This window comes from Pseudophryne corroboree, chromosome 1, assembly GCF_028390025.1.
Source record: "Pseudophryne corroboree isolate aPseCor3 chromosome 1, aPseCor3.hap2, whole genome shotgun sequence".
Lineage (NCBI taxonomy): Eukaryota > Metazoa > Chordata > Amphibia > Anura > Myobatrachidae > Pseudophryne > Pseudophryne corroboree.
In genome coordinates, this window is record NC_086444.1 from 498,591,948 (window position 1) to 498,616,248 (window position 24,301).

The following is a 24,301-nucleotide window of genomic DNA, read 5'->3' on the forward strand; positions in this document are numbered from 1 at the left end:
TATAATATGTGACTGGAAAACCAACCGTTAGGAGACGACTTTAGGGCAGCCTGCAGTTCTTCCCCAGTAAAAGGGTCATCTAGGGCCCGGGCAATGTCCGTTGGGAGAGTCGGGAAAGTGATTTCATCCAAAAATTTCTGTATGTTATGTTTGTGATCTTTGCGTGTAGTTGATGTCCGCGTAGAGGTCAGGTTGTACAAGGCTGAGTAATAATTATGGAAAATCTCCGCTATCTCTGTATCAGAGGCCCGGGACACCCCGTCCGCACCCGTGAGTTTAGATATGTACGTTAAAGATCTCTGAGCTCTAAGGGCACGTGCCAGAAGTTTACCGGGTTTGTTTCCCCATCTATGATATTTATGTCGACAATTACGGAACGCCCTGCGGGTACCGTCGCTGAGTAAAGTATTAAGAGCTTGCCTCGCTGTTTGGAGTTCGGCAAAGGTGTCCGACGCCAACGTGGACTTATGAGTCAGTTCCAGATTTTTTATTTTCTCTAGTAAGGCATTTCTACACTCAACCTTCCGTTTTTTCAGGCGCGAGCCTAGTTGTATGCACTGGCCTCTAAGCACACATTTATGCGCCTCCCACAATGTAACCGGGGATACATCACCAGTCGCATTCAAAGAGATGTAGTCGTCTATTGCTGTCTCAATTTGGGCTCGGCAAACAGGGTCCCGAAGGAGTTGTTCATTGAACCGCCAGCGCCAGTGTTTGGGGGGGGGGGTGACGGAGAGAAAGTGTGAGCGTAATTGGGGCATGGTCTGACATTGTTATTTGGCCGATAGTTGCATCAATCAATAGATCCAGATGGGCATGGCTCACGCAGAGGCAATCAATCCGAGAATATGAGTTATGTGGGGGTGAGTAAAAAGTAAAATCTTTATCTGAAGGGTGCAGAAGACGCCATGCGTCAACCAGTTGAAAATCATGTAAAACAGCTCTAAATCGTCTGGACTCTCTAAGAGTATTCCGTGGGGACCCAGAGGAGGAATCCAAGCGGGATTCAAGGACCCAATTAAGATCTCCTCCCACTACCAAAGTACCCATCAGGTTTTGCTCTATTAGTTCTAATGATTCCCTAAGAAACCGAGTTTGGCCTCAGTTAGGAAGGTAGAGATTTACAAAGGTGAATGTCTGATGGGCTATGGAAGCTCTAACCAGAATCCCCCTCCCATCACCTATCAACATTTCGGAGACATCCAGCAGTCTCAGATGCTTGGCAAAAAGAATGGCAACACCCCTAGCCTTCGCTCCAGAATAATCGTTAAAGTAACCATTGGGAAAATGACGAGAGCGAAGAGCCGGGGAAGCCCCCTGCTTGAAATGTGTGTCCTGTAAGAAAACAACCTCTGCTCCATCAGTATGTAAGGTGTGTAGTAGGCCTGATCTCTTTTCAGGGATATTTAAACCCTTCACATTGTATGAAACAATTTTTAAGCTAGCCATATAGAAAAGAAAGCATGGATCAACTGACTGAACGATATACCTTGACTCCGACTCCGACACAGTGCCGCATCATAAATAGCCTGAAATTGGTAGTTGTACGGGAGGGGGGGGTTAGGTGGGTAAACACATGAGGAAAGAAAGGAAGACATAGGTATTTTAACATTGAAAAAGAAAAGGAGAAACCAAAAAAGAAACATAGACAACAAAATATAATAGCAGTCTCTGCATTGATAGCCATGGGTATAAATTGAGCATCCCATGGTCTAAGAAATGTAGAGCAGAGAGGGGGGTCCAAAGGGTGATACCGGGTTCAACAACTTTAGATAGTTAAGTAAAAGGGTATTTTAAAGGGATACATCATGATCAGGAAGGAAATGGGCGGAGGGAAACCAATCAACCACCTCCTCCCACCTCGCCACCTAATCCCACACAGCCCATAGGAAACCTCCCAGGTTGGTTACGTAAATAACTTCTAACATTAAGAGAGTAGTAGGCAATCTCTGGGCAGTTGAAGCTCATACATTGAATAACCAGTAAAAAGATCAATGTGAGCATTCAGTGAGGTAACATAAAAAAAAAGGATATCACAATTTAGGATGGCAAACGCAGTCATGAAATTTCAGATGTTCCGTCAGTTCTGCCAGTCCGATTGCATCGTCTGGGGGCGTCCACTCTTTTCCAAGGTTCCCTGCGGGGTAGTGCCGTAGTGGGAAGCTGCAGGGGGTCCGTCCAATTTGGCAGTGAGATTAACGGTAGACCCAGTGCAGTGCAGAATGATGGGACACCATCATAGTCCTCAAGAACGTATCAGTTCCCATCACGGGTGACTTGGACGCTTAAAGGAAAGCCCCAGCGGAATCTGATATCCTTCTTCCGAAGAGCTTCCGTGAGGGGGTGGAGAAGACGCCTCTGCTGTAGGGTCACCCAGGAAAGGTCCTGGAAAATCTGTATGTGGTGGCCATTAAAATCTATGGTCGAGGCCTGTCTGGATTTCTGTAGGATAGTCTCTTTCACCTGAAAGTAATGTAGCCGGCAGATGACATCTCTAGGCCGCTCCGTGGGCGCTCCCCTCGGCCGTAGTGCCCGATGTGCTCTGTCAAACACTATTTGAGAGCTGGGGTCGGCACCAAGAAGGCCGTTGAATATTGTAGTCAATGCCGCAACCAAGCCCTGGGGCTGCACATCTTCGGGTAGACCTTTGACCCTCAAGTTATTCCGCCTACCTCTGTTATCTATATCATCCAGTCTACGTCTCATATCAGTGGTGGTACGTGAGTATCGAGATACAAGATCGTGGAGGTCGGCAAGCTTAGAGTCCGTTTCATCTCTGTGATCTTCCAGGTCGACCACTCTGTTTGCTACGTGCGTGAGATCAGACTGGATGGTGGAGAGACTCGCTTGTAGGGAATCATGAATTCTTTTTTCCATATTGGATAAATCTTGTTGAATGTCTTGGCGAGTCGGAAGAGAGCGTAGCTGTATGAGGACTGCCGCCATATCAGCAGAGTCTTTACTGGCAGGCCCAGCTTGGCGGTGTTTTGGAGAGGGCGAGGCCCCAGCATCCTCCATGATGGTTGACGGCAAGGAGTCAGTGAGAGGGGTGGAGGTGGTGGGGTCAGGAACGGGGGTGCCAAATAGAGTATGAAAGGCTGCCGCTCGTGTGGCTGCGGATTTAGCTTTTGATGCGTTACCAGAGCGGCGCCGTCTTGTCATTTGTCTGAGTGAAGAGAACAGAGTCCAGAACAGGGCCCCGAGGAGGAAAACATTAGGACATATCCCAATTAGAAGTATAGCCCGCTATCCCCTCTGCGTGGTTTGGTCATATTATAGCATAATATACGTCAGGCGAACGCCTGTAAACACTGGAGTCAGCAGTGTGGCAGCATATAGAACCCGGTTGGTCATGTTCCGCTTTTGGGGTTCACATAGCCCCGGTGGGGAGGCCGCGTTGGCACCGGTGGCCGTTAGGAAAATGGCCGCCGCGAAGTAGCAAGGGAGGCAGTTCATATAATGTGCCTCAGCTAGGCTCTTCAAATAGGTCGCGGCTTTGGGGGGGGTCCTCAGGAGGTAATAGAGGGATTCAAGGTAGCAGGAGACCCGCTAGGGGTCGCAGCAATTAGTTGGAGGACGGGGGTCACAGAATCCACGACTCGGCCGAACCTTGCGTGACCTGGTTAAAGGTCGCGAGCGTCTGTGTGGCCGTCTCCCGATCCCGAGACTGTGGGGGCCAGCGGGGGGACTTCAGGTCAGGGGTTTAGGAGGGTATCCCAGACCTCAAAGGATCCACCAACGTGGGGCGTCAGGTCCTCTACTGTCCGCGGAACACCAGGATGGCCACCTCCATAGAGCACCTCCGTCCGGAGGCCTCAAATGTCCCGCCTTCGCAGGCTGCGACCGCACAAGAGGGGCCCAGGTGGTGAAGGGGTACAGAGAGGGGAGCACAGGCGCGTGTGCCGGCAAAAGGGGGGCAAGCCCAGTCAACCTACGCGCAGCTCCCCCTCCCGTCCGGGAGTAGAACCAAAATTTAGCCCCCGGCTCTTGCAAGGCGAGAGGGCCGCAACCCGCAGAGCAGGCCTAAGCCTCCTCCCGATTCCGCGGTTCTTTCCCACCAATGCCTGAGCATGGGGACAGGAGGACCGGGGCGTGCATGATGGGGAGCGGAGAGCCTCGGAGGGAGTGAGGAAGGGTCAGTTGCAGGTGCACAGGCCGGGCCTTCGAGAGGTCAGGGAGGGCACCTCTTACCTCCCGCCTCGGTTCACCAGGGACCCGCCGCGGGCGTCCCGACCGTCGGATGCTGTGGCGCTGATGGAGAGAGCGCCGGGTCAAGTGCCGTGCGCCGCCGTCAGCCGCTCCGTGTCTCCCGAGTCCCAGCAAGATGGCGGCCGCCTTCGCTGTAGACCCCGCCGTCCGGAGCTCCAGAGGCCAACAGCGCCGGGTGTCAACGGGGGCAATCAGAGTAAGGTGGGTGTCCAGCAAGCCCCACACAGAGTTCCAGGATCGCCGGGGAGGGTATCTGGGTATCAACGCGGCTCCAGGGGCACAGGTCGGGACCCGCGCTTACTCTAGGCCCCGGCTTCAGTCTGGGGGGAGGGCCGCAACCCGCAGGAGCGCTAAAAAGCACTCCCCGATTCCGCGGTGTCCCCCCAGGGCAATCCAAGCCGGCCTGAGGGCGGTAAGGGAGATGAATAGATGTGGGTGGGTGAGCCCAAGTATTATAAAACGGGCTTTAATCAGGGTAATATGCAGGAGCTCTCAAGCTGCACGTCCTTCTCCTTCAGCAGCCAGACCACGCCCCTCTAGTACTGTATATTTGATAGGACCATACAAGGAATGCAAGCCATAAAATAATAAGCAACCTAGTAATGTAATGAGTTCAGGCTATCTTCACATTTCATCATATTCTAAAATCTATCAAGATAACAGCATGAACCCTGGGTCAAATTATCAAGAAGGACGCAATCTACTGTGGCATACTGATCTTATCAGAATTATATTTTTACTACTTTGGCTCCGCAAAAAATATTTTTAGAAAAATACTTTATAGTCCAGTCTGATATAGTGCAAGCTGGTATCACTGTTTTAGCTTAACAGGTGCTTAGTGACAATATATTTTAGCTACATTTTATTAGAAGCTAAATGTGGGTGAAGATATAAGCAGAGCTGACAGAAGATCTTTGAGGGCACTAGGCAGAACCCTCTTCCCTCTCTGCTTATTACCTTAGGTTGGTATGTATGGTATCTCTGGTTCCTCAGACTTAATATGTGTGTCACACTGCGGGTTCTCAAACCGTCTTACCTCATCAGGTGCTGACGATTCACTGATCGACATGTCTAGTCATAGATAGTCATCTCAGGATGTTCCTGTTGTTTCATGGACACCACCATCTTACTTGAGGTCAGCTGACACTATTGCAGCCACACACAGAGACTAATGTGTCACATGACTCCAGAGTGCCCCTTATAAACCATTCTCAGGCACCTATACTTTGCCAGTTCACCTTGTGTCCAAGCCATTCTGGTTCCTGTATCACAAGTACAGATATAGCCTCCGTCATCTAGTGTTCAAATAATTGCACCTGCAATTAGTATTTCTGCAGGTAGTGTGCCTGCGAATGGGCACACGTGAATATTCACACTCGCAGCCCATAGACAATGTATTGTCTAATCGAGGGTACCGCTATTTGACCCCGATCATGGCAAATTGCTCCTGCAATGTATGCGCACATGCGTACGCATCACGGGACAGATGAGGGCTGCTACATCTATAACTTTCTGTTAGCTAAGCTTCCTCCTACTTCAGTTTGTGTTCAGTGATCTATAGAGTGCTTCTTATTACAATACTTGCTTTTTACTCCTGCAATCAGCACTTAACTCTCAAAGTGGGTACAAACTAGACGATGTGCCCGGTGAGCGTCATTGCCTAGTGTTTCCCCACCCGGGCATACACACTGTGCGATATCACACAGTGAAGTCATGTCGCAGTCGGCCAGAGCATGCAGCTTTGGACAATGAGTCCAAATTGAGCAGCATGCATGGTCGAGACCAAGGGTTGTTAACGACCCGTGGGGCCGCGCATCGCTCGACATCAGCTACATGCACACTGGGCGATATAGTCAACTATATCGCTCAGGAGGGTAAAAATTCGTTATATAATTTACATAGGGAGATGGGTAAGCAGGACTCCCAGGCGTGGAAAAAGGGGGCATGGACTATAGAAAAGGGGGCGTGGCTTCACGGGAGTGCCATGACCCCCATTTTCTGTCACTATGGGGGCATGACCAGCTCTCTGTGAGTTGCAGAGCAGTGACTGATAGGAGCCTCCCAACTGACCCCCCACCGTGCGACACGGTGGCCCGCGGGTGGGACAGCAGGACAGTCCCCAAAAAACGGGACTGTCCCGCAAAAATTGGGACAGTTGGGAGGTATGCTAAGTGTGTATTTATGTATTTATTTATTTTTTATTTTATTAACAGTTTCTAATATAGAGCAGCAAATTCTGTTGCACTTTATAACTGGATATAATGATAAAACAAAACTGGGTAATAACAAACAAGTCATAGAGGTAGGAAGGCCCTACTCGCTAGCTTACAATCTATAGGGAAATTGGCATTTATACACAAGGATAGGTGCTATCTTTTGCATGGTTGTCCAGCAGATTGCATAGGTTCTTGGTGGGCTGCATGATATCACATCACAGCAATGATGAACCAGGGTCAGGAGGAAGGGAAAGTGAAAAAAGAGAAGATATATGAGGATATGTGTGAACTGTACAGTGGGGATATCATTGGATAGGAAAGCTTTTGAAGGTTATGTGAGCTGTTCTGGAATTTGATAAGCTTGCCTGAAGAGGTGAGTTTTCAGGGAATGCTTGAAGGTTTGGAGACTAGAGGGGAGTCTTATTGTGTGTGGTAGGGCATTCCATAGAGTTGGTGCAGCCCGAAGAAAGTCCTGCAATAATGCATGGGAGCAAATAATGAGTGTGGATCAGAGATGTAGATCTTGTGAAGAGAAAAGTGGCCGGGTTGGGAGATATTTTGAGATAAGTGAAGAGATGTATATTGGTGTAGTATGGTTAATAGCCTTGAGTGTGAGTAAAAGTATTTTATATTGAATATGGTAGAATACAGGTAACCAATGGAGGGACTGACATAGTGGCGCTGCAGACAATTAATGTCTAGCGAGGAAGATTAGCCTCGCAGCAGCATTCAGAATGGATTGTAGTGGTGAGAGCCTCTTTTTGGTAAGACCAGTAAGAAGACTATTGCAATAATCAATGCGGGAGATAATGAGAGCATGGATTAGAGTTTTTGCTGTGTCTTGTGTAAGGTATGGTCGTATTTTGGATATGTTTTTTAGATGCCTGTAACAGATAGAATGTCGGGACAAAGGGCAGGATGACACCTAGGCAGCCAGCTTGTGGTGTAGGGTTGATTGTCGAGTTCACAACAGTGATAGAGATTTCAGGTTGGTAACTACTATTGGCTGGTGGAAATATAATTAACTCTGTTTTGGAAATATTAAGTTTGAGGTGGTGAGATGACATCCAAGATAAAACAGCAGATAGAGACAAATCAGGGAAGGATAGGTAGATTTGAATATCAGCTGCATACAGATGATACTGATATCCAAAAGAGCTGATTAGTTTACCGAGAGATGAGGTATAGATTTAGAAAAGCAGAGGACCTAAGACTGAGCCTTGCGGTACTCCAACTGAAAGAGGAGGTGGATTCAGAGAAACGGACACTGAAAGAGCAATTAGATAGGTAGGTGTCAAAAGTAGCAGAGAGAGCTAGAAGAATAAGAAGTGAGTAATGGCCTTTAGACTTTACCGTGATCAGATCATTCACTACTTTAGTCAGTGCTGTCTCTGTGTAGTGTTGGGAACAAAAGCCTGATTGATGTAAGTCCAATAAGTTGTATGAGTTAAGAAAGTGTGTGAGGTGAGTGTAGGAAAAGTCTCTCAAGTAACTTGTAGAGGCAATGGAGCTGAGAGATGGGATGGTAGTTTGAGAGAGAGTTAGGGTCAGAATTTGTTTTTTTCAGAATGGGAGTAATGTGTGTAAGTTTTGCAGCCGGAATAGGAAGACATTCAGTAAGTCGGATGGTACTGGACAATTTAAGTTAATGGAATTGATGAATTGTCAAATTACCCACATTGTATACCTAATTGAGTGTGGGTGTGGGAAAAAATATGTAGGGAAGACCAAGAGACAACTAAAACTGCGCATTTTAAAGCATATGCACAACATTTTAAATGGGGTTAAAAACCACAGTGTGCCACGTCATTTTGCTGAATGTCAGAAATCATCGGTGCAAAACTTCTCGTACAAAGCCATTGAACACATAACACTGGAGAACGAAGGGGAGATATTTTGAAAAAGTTAGCAAGACGAGAAACCTTTTGGATATATAAGCTTGACACCTTCTGTCCCTCTGGTTTAAAATAAGAATTTACTTACCGATAATTCTATTTCTCGTAGTCCGTAGTGGATGCTGGGACTCCGTCAGGACCATGGGGAATAGCGGCTCCGCAGGAGACAGGGCACAAAAGTAAAAGCTTTAGGATCAGGTGGTGTGCACTGGCTCCTCCCCCTATGACCCTCCTCCAAGCCTCAGTTAGGATACTGTGCCCGGACGAGCGTACACAATAAGGAAGGATTTTGAATCCCGGGTAAGACTCATACCAGCCACACCAATCACACTGTACAACCTGTGATCTGAACCCAGTTAACAGTATGATAACAGCGGAGCCTCTGAAAAGATGGCTCACAACAATAATAACCCGATTTTTGTAACAATAACTATGTACAAGTATTGCAGACAATCCGCACTTGGGATGGGCGCCCAGCATCCACTACGGACTACGAGAAATAGAATTATCGGTAAGTAAATTCTTATTTTCTCTGACGTCCTAGTGGATGCTGGGACTCCGTCAGGACCATGGGGATTATACCAAAGCTCCCAAACGGGCGGGAGAGTGCGGATGACTCTGCAGCACCGAATGAGAGAACTCCAGGTCCTCCTCAGCCAGGGTATCAAATTTGTAGAATTTTGCAAACGTATTTGCCCCTGACCAAGTCGCTGCTCGGCAAAGTTGTAAAGCCGAGACCCCTCGGGCAGCCGCCCAAGATGAGCCCACCTTCCTTGTGAAATGGGCATTTACATATTTTGGCTGTGGCAGGCCTGCCACAGAATGTGCAAGCTGAATTGTACTACACATCCAACTAGCAATCGTCTGCTTAGAAGCAAGAGCACCCAGTTTGTTGGGTGCATACAGGATAACAGCAAGTCAGTTTTCCTGACTCCAGCCGTCCTGGAAACCTATATTTTCAGGGCCCTGACAACATCTAGCAACTTGGAGTCCTCCAAGTCCCTAATAGCCGCAGGTACCACAATAAACTGGTTCAGGTGAAACGCTGACACCACCTTAGGGAGAAACTGGGGACGAGTCCGCAGCTCTGCCCTGTCCGAATGGACAATCAGATATGGGCTTTTGTGAGACAAAGCCACCAATTCTGACACTCGCCTGGCCGAGGCCAGGGCCAACCGCATGGTCACTTTTCATGTGAGATATTTCAAATCCACAGATTTGAGCGGTTTAAAATGTGATTTGAGGAATCCCAGAACTACGTTGAGATCCCACAGTACCACTGGAGGCACAAAAGGGGGTTGTATATGCAGTACTCCCTTGACAAACTTCTGGACTTCAGGAAGTGAAGCCAATTCTTTCTGGAAGAAAATTGACAGGGCCGAAATTTGAACCTTAATGGACCCCAATTTGAGGCCCATAGACACTCCTGTTTGCAGGAAATGCAGGAATCGACCGAGTTGAAATTTCTTCGTAGGGCCTTCCTGGCCTCACACCACGCAACATATTTTCGCCACATGTGGTGATAATGTTGTGCGGTCACCTCCTTCCTGGCTTTGACCAGGGTAGGAATGACCTCTTCCGGAATGCCTTTTTCCCTTAGGATCCGGCGTTCCACCGCCATGCCGTCAAACGCAGCCGCGGTAAGTCTTGGAACAGACATGGTACTTGCTGAAGCAAGTCCCTTCTTAGCGGCAGAGGCCATGAGTCCTCTGTGAGCATTTCTTGAAGTTCCGGGTACCAAGTCCTTCTTGGCCAATCCGGAGCCACGAGTATAGTTCTTACTCCTCTACGTCTTATAATTCTCAGTACCTTGGGTATGAGAAGCAGAGGAGGGAACACATACACCGACTGGTACACCCACTGTGTTACCAGAACGTCCACAGCTATTGCCTGAGGGGCTCTTGACCTGGCGCAATACCTGTCCAGTTTTTTGTTCAGGCGGGACGCCATCATGTCCACCTTTGGTCTTTCCCAACGGTTCACAATCATGTGGAAGACTTCCCGATGAAGTCCCCACTCTCCCGGGTGGAGGTCGTGCCTGCTGAGGAAGTCTGCTTCCCAGTTGTCCACTCCCGGAATGAACACTGCTGACAGTGCTATCCCATGATTTTCCGCCCAGCGAAGAATCTTTGCAGTTTCTGCCATTTCCCTCCTGCTTCTTGTGCCGCCCTGTCTGTTTACGTGGGCGACTGCCGTGATGTTGTCCCACTGGATCAATACCGGCTGACCTTGAAGCAGAGGTCTTGCTAAGCTTAGAGCATTGTTTTATGTGGAGAGAAGTCTCCAGACTTGATCACACTCCCTGGAAATTTTTTCCCTGTGTGACTGCTCCCCAGCCTCTCCGGCTGGCATCTGTGGTCACCAGGACCCAGTCCTGAATGCCGAATCTGCGGCCCTTTAGTAGATGAGCACTCTGCAGCCACCGCAGAAGAAACACCCTTGTCCTTGGAGACAGGGTTATCCGCTGATGCATCTGAAGATGCGATCCGGACCATTTTTCCAGCAGATCCCACTGAAAAGTTCTTGCGTGAATTCTGCCGAATGGAATCGCTTCGTAAGAAGCCACCATTTTTCCCAGGACCCTTGTGCAATGATGCACTGACACTTTTCCTGGTTTTAGGAGGTTCCTGACTAGTTCGGATAACTCCCTTGCTTTCTTCTCCGGGAGAAACACCCTTTTCTGGACTGTGTCCAGAATCAACCCTAGGAACAGCAAATTGTCGTCGGAAACAGCTGCGGTTTTGGAATATTTAGAATCCACCCATGCTGTCGTAGAACTACTTGAGATAGTGCTACTCCGACCTCCAACTGTTCTCTGGACCTAGCCCTTATCAGGATATCGTCCATTTTCTTTGAAGAAGAATCATCATTTCGGCCATTACCTTGGTAAAGACCCGGGGTGCCGTGGACAATCCAACCGGCATCGTCTGAAACTGATAGTGACAGTTCTGTACCACGAACCTGAGGTACCCTTGGTGAGAAGGGCAAATTGGGACATGGAGGAAGCATCCCTGATGTCCCGGGACACCATATATTCTTCCTGGTTCGCTATCACTGCTCTGAGTGACTAAATCTTGATTTGAACCTTTGTATGTAAGTGTTCAAATATTTCAGATTTAGAATAGGTCTCACCGAGCCGTCTGGCTTCAGTACCACAATATAATGTGGAATAATACCCCTTTCCTTGTTGTAGGAGGAGTACTTTGATTATCACCTGCTGGGAATACAGCTTGTGAATTGTTTCCAATACTGCCTCCCTGTCGGATGGAGACGTTGGTAAAGCAGACTTCAGGAACCTGCGAGGGGGAGACGTCTCGAATTTCCAATCTGTACCCCTGGGATACTACTTGTAGGATCCAGGGGTCCTGTACGGCCCCAGCGTCATGCTGAGGACTTGGCAGAAGCGGTGGAAGGCTTCTGTTCCTGGGAATGGGCTGCCTGCTGCAGTCTTCTTCCCTTTCCTCTATCCCTGGGCAGATATGACTGGCCTTTTGCCCGCTTGCCCTTATGGGGACGAAAGGACTGAGGCTGAAAAGACGGTGTCTTTTTCTGCTGAGATGTGACTTAGGGTAAAAAAGGTGGATTTTCCAGCTGTTGCCGTGGCCACCAGGTCCGATGGACCGACCCCAAATAACTCCTCCCCTTTATACGGCAATACTTCCATGTGCCGTTTGGAATCTGCATCACCTGACCACTGTCGTGTCCATAAACATCTTCTGGCAGATATGGACATCGCACTTACTCTTGATGCCAGAGTGCAAATATCTCTCTGTGCTCTATAGTCAATAAAATACTGTCCCTGTCAAGGGTATCAATATTTTCAGTCAGGGAATCCGACCAAGCCACCCCAGCGCTGCACATCCAGGCTGAGGCGATAGCTGGTCGCAGTATAACACCAGTATGTGTGTATATACTTTTTAGGATATTTTCCAGCCTCCTATCAGCTGGCTCCTTGAGGGCGGCCGTATCTGGAGACGGTAACGCCACTTGTTTTGATAAGCGTGTGAGCGCCTTATCCACCCTAAGGGGTGTTTCCCAACGCGCCCTAACTTCTGTCGGGAAAGGGTATACCGCCAATAATTTTCTATCGGGGGAAACCCACGCATCATCACACACTTCATTTAATTTATCTGATTCAGGAAAAACTACATGTAGTTTTTTCACACCCACATAATACCCTTTTTTGTGGTACTTGTAGTATCAGAAATATGTAACACCTCCTTCATTGCCCTTAACATGTAACGTGTGGCCCTAAAGGAAAATACGTTTGTTTCTTCACCGTCTAAAATAAGAAAACTATCAAAACTTTTACTCTAAGCAGCTCTTTATGAGAGCCACCTAGATTGCACCCTTCTCGGCCGGGCACAAAAACCTAACTGAGGCTTGGAGGAGGGTCATAGGGGGAGGAGCCAGTGCACACCACCTGATCCTAAAGCTTTTACTTTTGTGCCCTGTCTCCTGCGGAGCCGCTATTCCCCATGATCCTGACGGAGTCCCAGCATCCACTAGGACGTCAGAGAAATGAGGGTTGTGACATAACTCCCTTTCTGGTTGATTGAATCTAGTAGAATTAATCCTGCCTTTTGTTCTCCTTGTTTTGCCGTTTTATATTAATTCTTGTTGCTATTATACTAGTAATTTTTCTTCTCTGTTGCTGTTTCCTCTTGTATATTGGTGAATGCTGGGGGTGGGTGGTGACATCACAGTTGTTGGATCAAGTATCCATATGATGCGCTTTTTACCGCCCCTCTCTGGTATCATCATTTTATGAAAGTTCTTGTGTATTGGTGAATGCTGGGGATGGGCGGTGGCATCATAGTAGTTGGATTATGTATCCCTATGATGCATGTTATACCACCCCTCTCCAGGATCATCATTGTATGTAATTATTTCCCCAAAAATTGGTTATGCCACAGAAAGTTTTGCATACAAATAAGGTGGTTTGAATAAACGAAAGCGTTTTTAGCTTAAGCAATTTAAATAAAGGTTATGCGATGCACTGCAGTTGGTCTTCCATAAAATGGTGACCGTAACTGGACAGTTTGTTTTACATTTTCTGGTTTATGTTTTATGAATTTGTATGTGTATAATATATGTAATGATGCAATATGTATATGTGCACTATGTTTGATTGTGATAGTACTGTTCACATTTGTGATTTGCTTATGAGTAAGTATGGGGTTAACATAGTAAAGTACACCTGTGGCGAGGTAATTGATTAATGGCTCAAAGCACAGCTCTATTTAAACACCACCATGCACACTGCATGGATATGCCCACTGAGGAAGTCGGAAGACGAAACCGGTCTGGGAACTTGATGACTGAGCTGAGGTGATGCCTGCATATCGCTGAGATCGAGGCTTGGTTTGTGACTCACTTCCGGGACGGCGCAGGGCATCTCTTGGACGCCAAATGGAATAGAGCCTTCACATGGAGCTGAGAGTCCGACTGTTGCCGCTATTGTGAGATGCTTGTTTTATGTGATATATTGTGAATGTATATTTTACCTAATACAGTATAAACATTTTTAGAAGACTTTCTTCACTATTGTGCGCCTCCTTATTCCTTCTTGCTTTGTAGACACAGCCCTGTGGATAGGGCACACAAGGGGTGCAGCACTTTACTGGAGCACCGTGGATTACAGGACGTTTTTATATATAAAAACTTGAGACATTAGACATTGCGCAGACGAAATCGCTTTGCTTGATATATATATATATATATATATAGTGAACAAACAGCACGGCACTCCTCTGGTGTCTCCTTTGCCCCGGTGCCCTCAGTGAACAACTTGTAATGGCACTCGAGGACTTGAATCAGGCGATGTGTATTGAAAAAATCACAGAATAATCAAACTGATTATGCTGCGATTTTTTCAATACACATCGTCTGATTCAAGTCCTTGAGTGTCGTGGTTGTCATTTCTCTATCTATCTATCTATCTATCTATCTATCTATCTATCTATCTATCTATCTATCTATCTATCTATCGCTTACCATCTTACCTTCATAGGAAGGATGCAATGCAGCAGCTCTTACTGGGTGCAGAGCCAGGTAAATTGCGTAAATAGGCACCACCCCCTCATGGCAAAATGCAGTGATTCACGCTTGTATGGGAGGGTGCTCCCAGGTGGTGTTTCTAGGTACTCAGAAACCCCTCCTGTGTGTGCCACTGGAACAGGTAGTCAGGGACTTTTAACATACTGTATTTTGATGATTCCCCAATGGATCGCAGATCATTAATGTTTGACATTTAAATAAACAAAATTAAGAAATAATCAAATGTGTAATTACAACCATTCAGAATGTTACAAAAAGTGTTTTCGCTCTACATCTAACGGGTATATTCAATTAAAGTCGGATCCATTCCGACATGTATTTGTCGGAATGGATCCGACAACCCCTATTCAATCCCATCTAAAATTCGATTTTTTTCAAGTAAAATTTTAGATGGGACCCAGAGGAGGAGAGGGGGGGCGAGCCGCAGGGGGACAGCCGGCGGCAGCCAGAGGAGATCAGCGCTACGGAGTAGCGCTGCAGCAGGATGTCACTCACCCGCCCGACCTCACAGCAGCTTCCATCCGGCTCCAGCAGCGTGCTGGAGCCGGGTGGAAGCTGCTGTGAGGTCAGGCGGGTGAGTGACATCCAGCTGCAGCGCTGATCGTAGCGCTGATCTCCTGTATGCCCGCCGGTTGTCCCCCCATTGCCCTGCGGCTCCCCCCCCCCTCGCCTCTTCCAGGTCCATCTCATTCCGACATCATTTTGATGTCGGATTGAGATAGTCGAAAAGGGGGCCAAAACCTGTTGGATTTGGCCCCGTTTTCGACATCAACACGTGGATCGGCAGCTATTCCGCCGATCCACGTGCTTTTCGACAAGTCGAATGCCTCGACTTGTCGAAAAGCTCTGAATAGGTCGAATCAGGATTCGACCAAAAAAAAGTCGAAAACTGCCGTCTTTTGTCGAAAAGAAGGCAGTTTTCAACTGCAATTGAATATACCCCATAGACTTTTAATTAAAATGAGAGACACTGCAGTGCTGAGCTGCATTGCAAATGCAAATATAGTGTTAAGCATCCAAATATCTGACATGAAACCTTATACAAATATATATGTGAATATTTATCAAGCTGTAATGTATATATCTCATATAGGGGGCTATTTATTAATGTTGTTTTGCAAAGAGTCTTGCAAAAATGTATGCTTTCAGGGGATTTTTGCAGTTTTTAAAGTACCTTACAAAGGTTATTTAAAGGGTACCACCACAGTAAAGATTTCCCTCTAGTTTTGATCAGCAGAGAAGTCCCCATAGGTTTCTATAGGATTGCGACACTGCAAAATATAACAAGCTCTTATAAGCTTAGTTTTTCTGAGATTTGGTCCTGATAGCTAATGCCATATGCTCCGATGCTAGCATATTCAGTGTCGGGATGCCACAGCCGATCATGTGACCACTGGCGTCCCGACTGCCAGGATATCGTATGTATTCCTTTCACACATATATTGGTGAATACAAATAGTGGATAATAGTGTTGAATAATGGTGTGCTAATGTACATGCAGACCATTTGTCTTTATAAGCATACAAAAATTATTTACAGTGACATATTCTGCCATTAATAAAGATAAAAATAACATGCACCAGAAACAAATACAGTATTTGCAAATGTACTTACAATATACCACATGCTTGGCCACTTGGGATCATTGAAATAGGCAGAATGCATATTAGTAACTTTATAATCCCTCTTCGTCCTTTTTTTAACCACCTGCTGTTCTATCCACTCCACCTGCCAACAAAAAAAAAAGAAACATTCAGTAAGTTTAATGAATATCAGTATATAACATGTATCAAATTCTTGTTTTTTTCCTACTGTTTGTATGAATCATACATTATATTCCACATTGATCAAACTCATGTTATTTAATTAATTGTACTCCTTCGTAGCCCCCTACTATGCTCTGCAAGCTCTTCAGGACCAATACTTGGTAGAGCGTCACATTTTAGTAAACATTTTCTCTATTGGGCAAAGAGAAAAATGACAAGTTGCAGGATAATGATGAGTATACAGAGCAGCAAAGTAATGACAGACCACATGGTGGGCAAAGGCAAGCAGTAATTATACATCAGTACAGTAACAAAATAATAAACGTAATAGCAATAAAGTGGGGACTTCTCAGAAAACAAAGTTAATAATGAATCACAGCAAAAATACATTTGTTTTAGTGTATTTATGCAATTATTGTTGATAATATATCTGTATATTTATATTGTCGTATTGTAGAAAAATGTTCCCATCCAACAAACAAAATATTTTCCACGTATGAAAAACACTGAGCGTGGAATATGTCTAGTGTAATAGGAGATGACCTGCATTCATAGGTGTTTCTATCATGGGTGCAATGTGTGCCTTGGGGGCCCACATCGCATACATTGCACCCATTTTTTATACTCACCTCTCCAGAGTCCAGCGTCTGACACTGCAGCCGCAGCCGTTGCAGCAAAAAATCACTTAAAAAATAGCCGCCACGCATGTGCAGTACAAATTTTGTCTCCGGAACATGGCGGTCACCATGTTTCCGGAGACCGTCACATACACAGTAGACTCCGACACAATGCCAGAGCCTACGGCGTCGTGGAGAGGAAGGGGCCCACCCGGAGCCTGCACACGGGCTCCCTCATCTCTTAAGATGCCCCTGCCTGCATTGGATATCATTTTGCTTGTTTGTGCAATTCTGTGACCAGGATGACGTCTATTGCACGCAATGATGTCACCATTTGCAAATGGGAAAAGGATTAGGTTGTTCAATGGGCAATCAGTCAGTAGGCTCTGCAACTAGCACCATGCAAGCACCAAGTGATAAGGAGGAATTGGTAGCTTTTCCTAATATCTGCATGTGAACAGAATAAGCATTCAATTTATTAGTTTCATTTACATTTCTGATTTCTTCTCTTACGTCCATGAATTGGTTTATATTAATCTTTGGTAAAAGGTGGGATCTTGGTCTTAATTAAAGGTAAAGGCAATTTAATGAGTGAGTGTGCCATTTGGCCTTAGATCAGAGGTTCTCAAACTCGGTCCTCGGGGGCCCACACAGTGCATGTTTTGCAGGTCTCCTCACAGAATCGCAAGTGAAATAATTAGCTCCACCTGTGGACCTTTTAAAATGTGTCAGTGAGTAATTAATACACCTGTGCACCTGCTGGGTTACCTGCAAAACATGCACTGTGTGGGCTCCCGAGGACCGAGTTTGAGAACCTCTGCCTTAGATACACAGAGCTAGATATACAGTGTTGCGATATCAGTAATGAAAGCAGAGAAATAGAATGTTTCTAGAAGATCATGAAGTTGCTTTGGGTATACTCATGTATGTTATAGGCAGGAATAAAAGAGTTCCGCATAACTCAACTTGAGCATACAGTAACACCTGCATTTCACTGACACTCTTAAATAATAAGTGTTTCTTTCACCACTATTAAATTGAATCACACGGTTTCTAAAACATAAATAAGAAAACAAAAGCAATATATCAGTAACATATTAATCTCTAGAAGAATAACGCAAAGATATTAACTTCGAGAAACAGTTAACTCTCCACCAGAGCATGAAACTAATTTCAAAGAGCAAATTCAAGATAGGCCAAAAAACAAAATAATAATTCAGTGTTATATTTGTCACGATTCGCTCAATTAATCTTTCAGGCATCACACTGTCTGAATGGAAGTAATTCTGTGAGTATAACTGTGCACAACAGTATACAGAACACCAAGATCATTTCTTTAAACCACTTAACAATAATGAAGACGCTGAATATATACAGTATGTCAAATGCCCTTTTGAAAATACTGTATATTTGTGCCCAAGGCTTTCACTATCACTACTATGGGCAGGTACAAGTACAAGTTTAAACTCAAAAAGTTATGCTATAAAATAATCTTAGCATCTCCTACATAATAGCCCAGATCTGTGACTCTGTGCCTGTGTGTATAACGCTAGGCATGGCTAGGAGCTCTCATTGGGTTAGCAGCAGGTCTATCACACCCAGTCCACAGCTGATTGGGTGAGAAACGCCCTCCCACACAGGTTACATCCAATGGGAGGCTCTGCCCTTTTGCTGCTGTGTGTTCCCAGAGCAGGATTAACAATGGGGCTGATGGAACTGCAGCTCCAGGTCCACACCCCAAAATAGGCCCACTGCATCTGCAGCAACATACCCTCCAACAATTTACACATAAAAATCGCTACAAATTCGAAAAGGCCACGCCCCTTTTCCTATACTTTCAATGGAAGTTTGGAGAGCCAAAACTCGGTACAGACCATAAAAAAAAGGTACTGTACTTGCCAAAAAGGTACAGGTGGAGGGTATGCCACTGCATCTGCAGCAAGTCTCTGCGCTGTAGATAGGGGAAAAAAAATCCTTTTACTGCAGCGTCCTATGTCCTGCTGCCAGCTGCTGCGGCCACCGGCATAGATGTGTATGAAAGCGGCACAGCGGAAGGCTTTCATAGCCCTCCCTGCGCAGCATACTCTCTGAGCCCCGGAGCCTCCTCTGCGCGTGATTTCACAGTAGTGCCTCCCCGCCACAGCCGCTCCCAGATCCCGGGAGGGCCTGACTCCGCAAAACGGCACCTGGGCTACTGGCCTGGAATCCCCGAGATAGCTAATGTAATGGATAGAGTGGGTAATATCGTGGAGCATTCTAGCGCTAAGGGCTGCTGGGAGCTGTAGTTATTGAGTGCATCTTCTTCCCTGTAATGCGGCGCGGTGGGACACCGGCGCTAACAATAGTGACTGGCTGCTTGCCTGCTGTGCGAGTCTCCGGGAGAGCCAAAGGGAGGACAACAGCTTAGCTGCTTCCAGGAGGAAAAGCAAGAGAAGCATTAACCACCCCTCCCCCACTGACAGTACCTCCGGGCCCCATTCACGGCACCCCCACACCCTCCCCTCCACCACCCGTGCTGGCTCCGGACCCCCTCCTTAAACCACAGCACCCCTGCACCCACCCCACCCCCATCGACGGCACCAGCCCTCCACCACTTGCGGTGGCTCCAGACCTTCTCCCCTACTCGCGGCACCCACGCATCCGCCCTCCCACACCTGCGGCAACATTGCACTAGCCCCTCCCTCACCTGCGGCACCCCCGCAACCGCCCCTACCCCACCTGCGGCACCCCCAGACCCCCTCCCCATCCACGTCTCTCCCCCGCACCCGCCACTCCCCTAAGCATAGCACCTACTAGGTGATTCATCAGGCCCTGCGTGCGCTGTTCACGCCATTGCAACGACCCCTTAACCATCATACGCCCTTTGTCCGTGCCATATTTAACCACTCACCCAATTATGATTGGAGGTAATACTCCATATAATAAAAATATTGCACGCCACAAGGGTGTGCAAGGGTTAAGGGGGCGTATCCCCTTATGACGGTGTGAAGAGCACCCGTAGGGCGAGATGAATCACCTGGTGTTATATATTACATTTTTGCAAAGAAAACACAAACCAACGTAATTACAAACACATTACATACAGATGTATAAATGATAAATAGAAGACATATAAAGTCCCATCATTTGAGTCAATAGGAGCATTTATATGAAAATGTAATGTCTTCAGAATAAAGTATATTAAAATAATTTGTACCACACAGTGATGCTGTTTACAAATAGACTAGTCTCTGTAGCAATTAAAATAACGTATACGCAAACAATTAAAATAACGTATATGCAAAGAAAATGAATCACACCAACCACATTGTTTCTCTGAAGAATAAAACAAGTTTTTATAACACAGACAATAATCTGGCATATTTAACATAGAACATTAAAGTAAACTATAAATGTTACACTTAATTTGGTCATTTACAGTTGCTATAAACTATTTTTGTACAGTATTTGAATCTGATCATTTATACCATTTCTACTTTCATACTGAAAACAAAACCAGCATAGTTTTTGCCACTACCATCTAAAGAGATCTGTGAATCAATATTCAACTACAAGTCCCAGCAAGCCCTGCCACGGTTTTGCTATTAGGGTGATGCTAAAACGGTGGCAGGGCATGCTGGGATATATAGTTTCACAACATCTGGAAAGCCACAGGTTGGCCAGGCCTGAGCAAAGCAACTGACTTGTAGATCATTGTTTCATTCAACCTAATTTATTGATTCATACAGCTTAACAATGCTACAAAAGGAATATATACAGCATATGCAGGACCGGTGTAAGGTTGTTCGGCGCCCCCCTGCAAACTATAAATTTGCGCCCTCCCTCCAATACTTAATAAAGGGACAGTGCGCGCCAAAGTCACATGCCGCAAAAAAACAGGTGGGGCGTGGCCACACAATAGTACCAATTCAAATTACTCCACACAGTAGCATAATCTTGTTCACATTACGCCACACATAGCGCACATAGAGGGGATTCAATGCGCCGTCGTCGGTATTCCGGCATTGGTCTCCTGACCACTGGGATCCCGAACGTTGGTAAATCAAACCAAATCCGTCTTGTTTCCCCGGCCAGCCCCGATTGTCTCTACTCCATCCCCTCTACAATAAAACAAATGTGGCAGGCTAGCAGATGGGGGTACAGTGCTTAACTTAGTGTACTGCCGGACACGGACCTGCTCTGCCTCCGACGTGTACGCCGTCACTGTTGTGTGTGGTGGAGCCAGTGCTCGAAGTGGCGGTATGCCATACCACTGTATACCGCCCCACTTCGAGCACTGTATAAAGATAGATAGATAGATAGATAGACAGACACATAGACAGACACATAGACAGACAGACAGACACATAGACAGATAGACAGATAGATAGATAGATAGATAGATAGATAGATAGATAGATAGATAGATAGATAGATAAACAGACAGACACATAGACAGACAGACAGACAGACACATAGATAGACAGACAGACATACAGATAGATAGATAGATAGATAGACAGACAGACAGACACATAGATAGACAGACAGACAGACAGACAGACAGACAGACAGACAGATAGATAGATAGATAGATAGATAGATAGATAGATAGACACATAGACAGACACATAGATAGACGGACAGACAGATAGATAGATAGATAGATAGATAGATAGATAGATAGATAGATAGATAGATAGATAGATACAGATGTGTCTACTTACATATTTGCTTTTTTACAAATTTGGCACAACATGCAAAACACAGCTAAGCTGTTTATCACGAGTAGCGAGTGGATGAATTTAAAAAATGTTGTTTGCCATAATAGAACATGTATAAAGTAACATATTAAAGAAGCAAATTAAGAAAAATCACAAGGCATGGCTAAATCCCAGAGTCTAAGGCATGCAAAACTGTGCCATACATGGCGGGATATAGCAAAGATGTATGTGGACACATCTGTAGATAGATAGATAGATAGATAGATAGATAGATAGATAGATAGATAGATAGATAGATAGATAGATAGATAGACAGACACAGTGGTGTAAGTTCATCCCCGTCGCCCGAAGGCAAGTTAGAGTTGGTGCCCCCTGCCCCTCGAAAAAATAGGAATCTAATACCTACTGTACCAGTAATTCCTTTTCTCGTAGTCCGTAGTGGATACTGGGGAATAGTAGTTTACCATGGGGTATAGATCGGGTCCACTGGAGCCTGGCACTTTAAGAAATCAATAGTGTGTGCTGGCTCCTCCCCTCTATGCCCCTCCTAGCAGACTCAGTCTAGGAAACTGTGCCCAAGGAGACGGACATACTTTGAGAGAAGGATATAACATATAAAGCGGTGAGGCAACGAACCAACACACAATAACAACAAAGATAGTAGAGCTAACCATAACACAGGAAAGCAATGCTGACTATAGAAGGATAGCAACGCTAACCAAACATGGAACAGGGAAAGCAACCGCAACCCAACCAATAACACTTACAACCAGGTAAACAGGAAACGAAGCACTGAGGTGGGCGCCCAGTATCCACTACGGACTACGAGAAAAGGTTTAAAATTCCGACCTTGTGGAGTTGGCCTGAACAGAACTCGGCAGCGACAGAGCTGCCGAAGAATAGGCTGGTTGGATAGTCAATTTGAGCCAACGAGCAATGGACTGCTTGGAGGTAGGGCGACCAATTTTTATAGCATCATAAAGGATGAAAAGCGAGTCAGACTTCCTGTGACGAGCAGTCCTTTTGATGTAAATCCTCAAAACCCTCACAACATCCAGGTACTTTGGAGCAATGGAAGTGTCAGATAACACTGCAACCACAATTGGTTGATTTACATGAAAGGCCGACACCACTTTCGGCAAAAACTGTGGGCAAATTCTGAGCTCCGCACTATCCTCATGAAATACCAAGTATGGGCTCTTACAGGAAAAGGCCCCCAATTTTGACACCGTCAAGCAGAAGCCAAGGCCTGTAACATAACAGTCTTCCACGTTAGGTATTTTAAGTCTACCCTATGTAAGGTTTCAAACCAATTCGACTGGAGAAAGGTCAAGACCACATTGAGGTCCCATGGAGCAGTGGGAGGAACAAAGGGTGGGTGAATGTGCAAAACCCCCTTTAGAAAGGTCTGTACTTCAGGAAGTACTGCCAGTTGCTTCTGGAAGAAAATAGAGAGAGACGAAATCTGAACGTTGAACGAGCCTAAACGTAGGCCCTTATCCACGCCTGCTTGCAAGAACAGTAGAAAACGGCCCAGACGAAATTCCACAGTGGAACATTTTCTACCCTCACACCAAGAAACATATTTCTTCCAAATACGGTGGTAATATTTGGTAGTAACCACCTTACGGGCCTGAATCATAGTGGAAACCACCCTGGATGGAAGACCCTTTCTGGTTAAAATCTCCCTCTCAACTTCCAGGCTGTCAAACATAGCCACTGTAAGTCTGGTTAGACAAACGGTCCTTGTTGAAGAAGGTCCTTGAGAAGCGGCAGAGGCCAGGGTTCCTCCAGCGACAAGGTCAGGAGGTCCGCATACCACGCCCGTCGAGGCCAATCCGGGGCAATGAGAATTGCCTGAACTCTTTCCTTTTTGAATCTTTTGAGAACTCTTGGGATGAGAGGAATTGGCGGAAACGCGGAAACTAACTGGTAAGTCCATGGCATTGTCAGAGTGTCTACTGCAACTGCCTGCGGGTCCCTCGTTCTGGAGCAGTAGCGACGGAGCTTCTTGTTGAGACGAGAACCCATCAGGTCTATCTGTGGACAACCCCACCAGTAAACAAGTTGTTGAAACACCTGAGGGTGGAGGCCCCATTCCCCTGGATGGAGGTTGCGCCTGCTTAGGAAGTCCGCTTCCCAGTTGCCCACTCCTAGAATGTAAATGGCTGAGATGGCCCTTGTGTTGGCTTCCAGCCAGAGGAGTGTTCTTGACACCTCTCGCATTGTGGCCCTGCTTCTTGTTCCTCCCTGTCAGTTGATGTACGCTACTGCTGTGGCGTTGCCCGACTGCACCTGAATGGCCTGTTTCCGAAGGAGGTACGAGGCCTGTACCAGAGCATTGTAAATCGCTCTGAGTTCCAGGATGTTGATCGGAAGAGCAGATTCCTGAATCGACCATGTCCCCTGGAACTGTGCTCCCTGATTCACAGCCCCACAACCCCGGAGGCTGGCATCCATTGTCAACAGCGTCCATGACTGGGTGTTGAAACTCCTACCCTCCACCAGATGGGAGACTTGTAGCCACCATAGCAGGGATATCTGTGCTTTTGGTGACAGGTTTACAAGCTGATGCATGTGTAGGTGAGATCCCGACCATTTGTCCAACAAATCCAGTTGAAATGGTAGCGCATGGAACCTGCCATACTGGATCGCCTTGTAGGAGGCCACCATCTTGCAAATTGAGACCATGCAAGGTTTCAGCACCACACGGACCATAGACTGAATCATCAAAGCCTTGTCCATTGGATGGTAAACCTTCTGAGACACCGTGTCCAGGATCATCCTCAGGAACTATATTCCCTGAGACGGTTCCAGGTGAGATTTCTGCAAATT

General features: G+C 46.4%; 1 protein-coding gene across 3 annotated transcripts in view; it reads right to left on the reverse strand.

Moving 5' to 3' along the window:
* The window catches only part of LOC134895591 (proprotein convertase subtilisin/kexin type 5-like), a 568,642-nt gene that overhangs the window by 398,946 nt on the left and 145,395 nt on the right, over window positions 1-24,301 (reverse strand). For all 3 annotated transcript variants that reach the window (XM_063913851.1, XM_063913850.1, XM_063913849.1), the window contains exon 3: window positions 15,995-16,108. In XM_063913851.1, coding sequence (XP_063769921.1) covers window positions 15,995-16,108 — 114 coding nt within the window. The remainder of the gene's footprint in view (window positions 1-15,994; window positions 16,109-24,301) is intronic.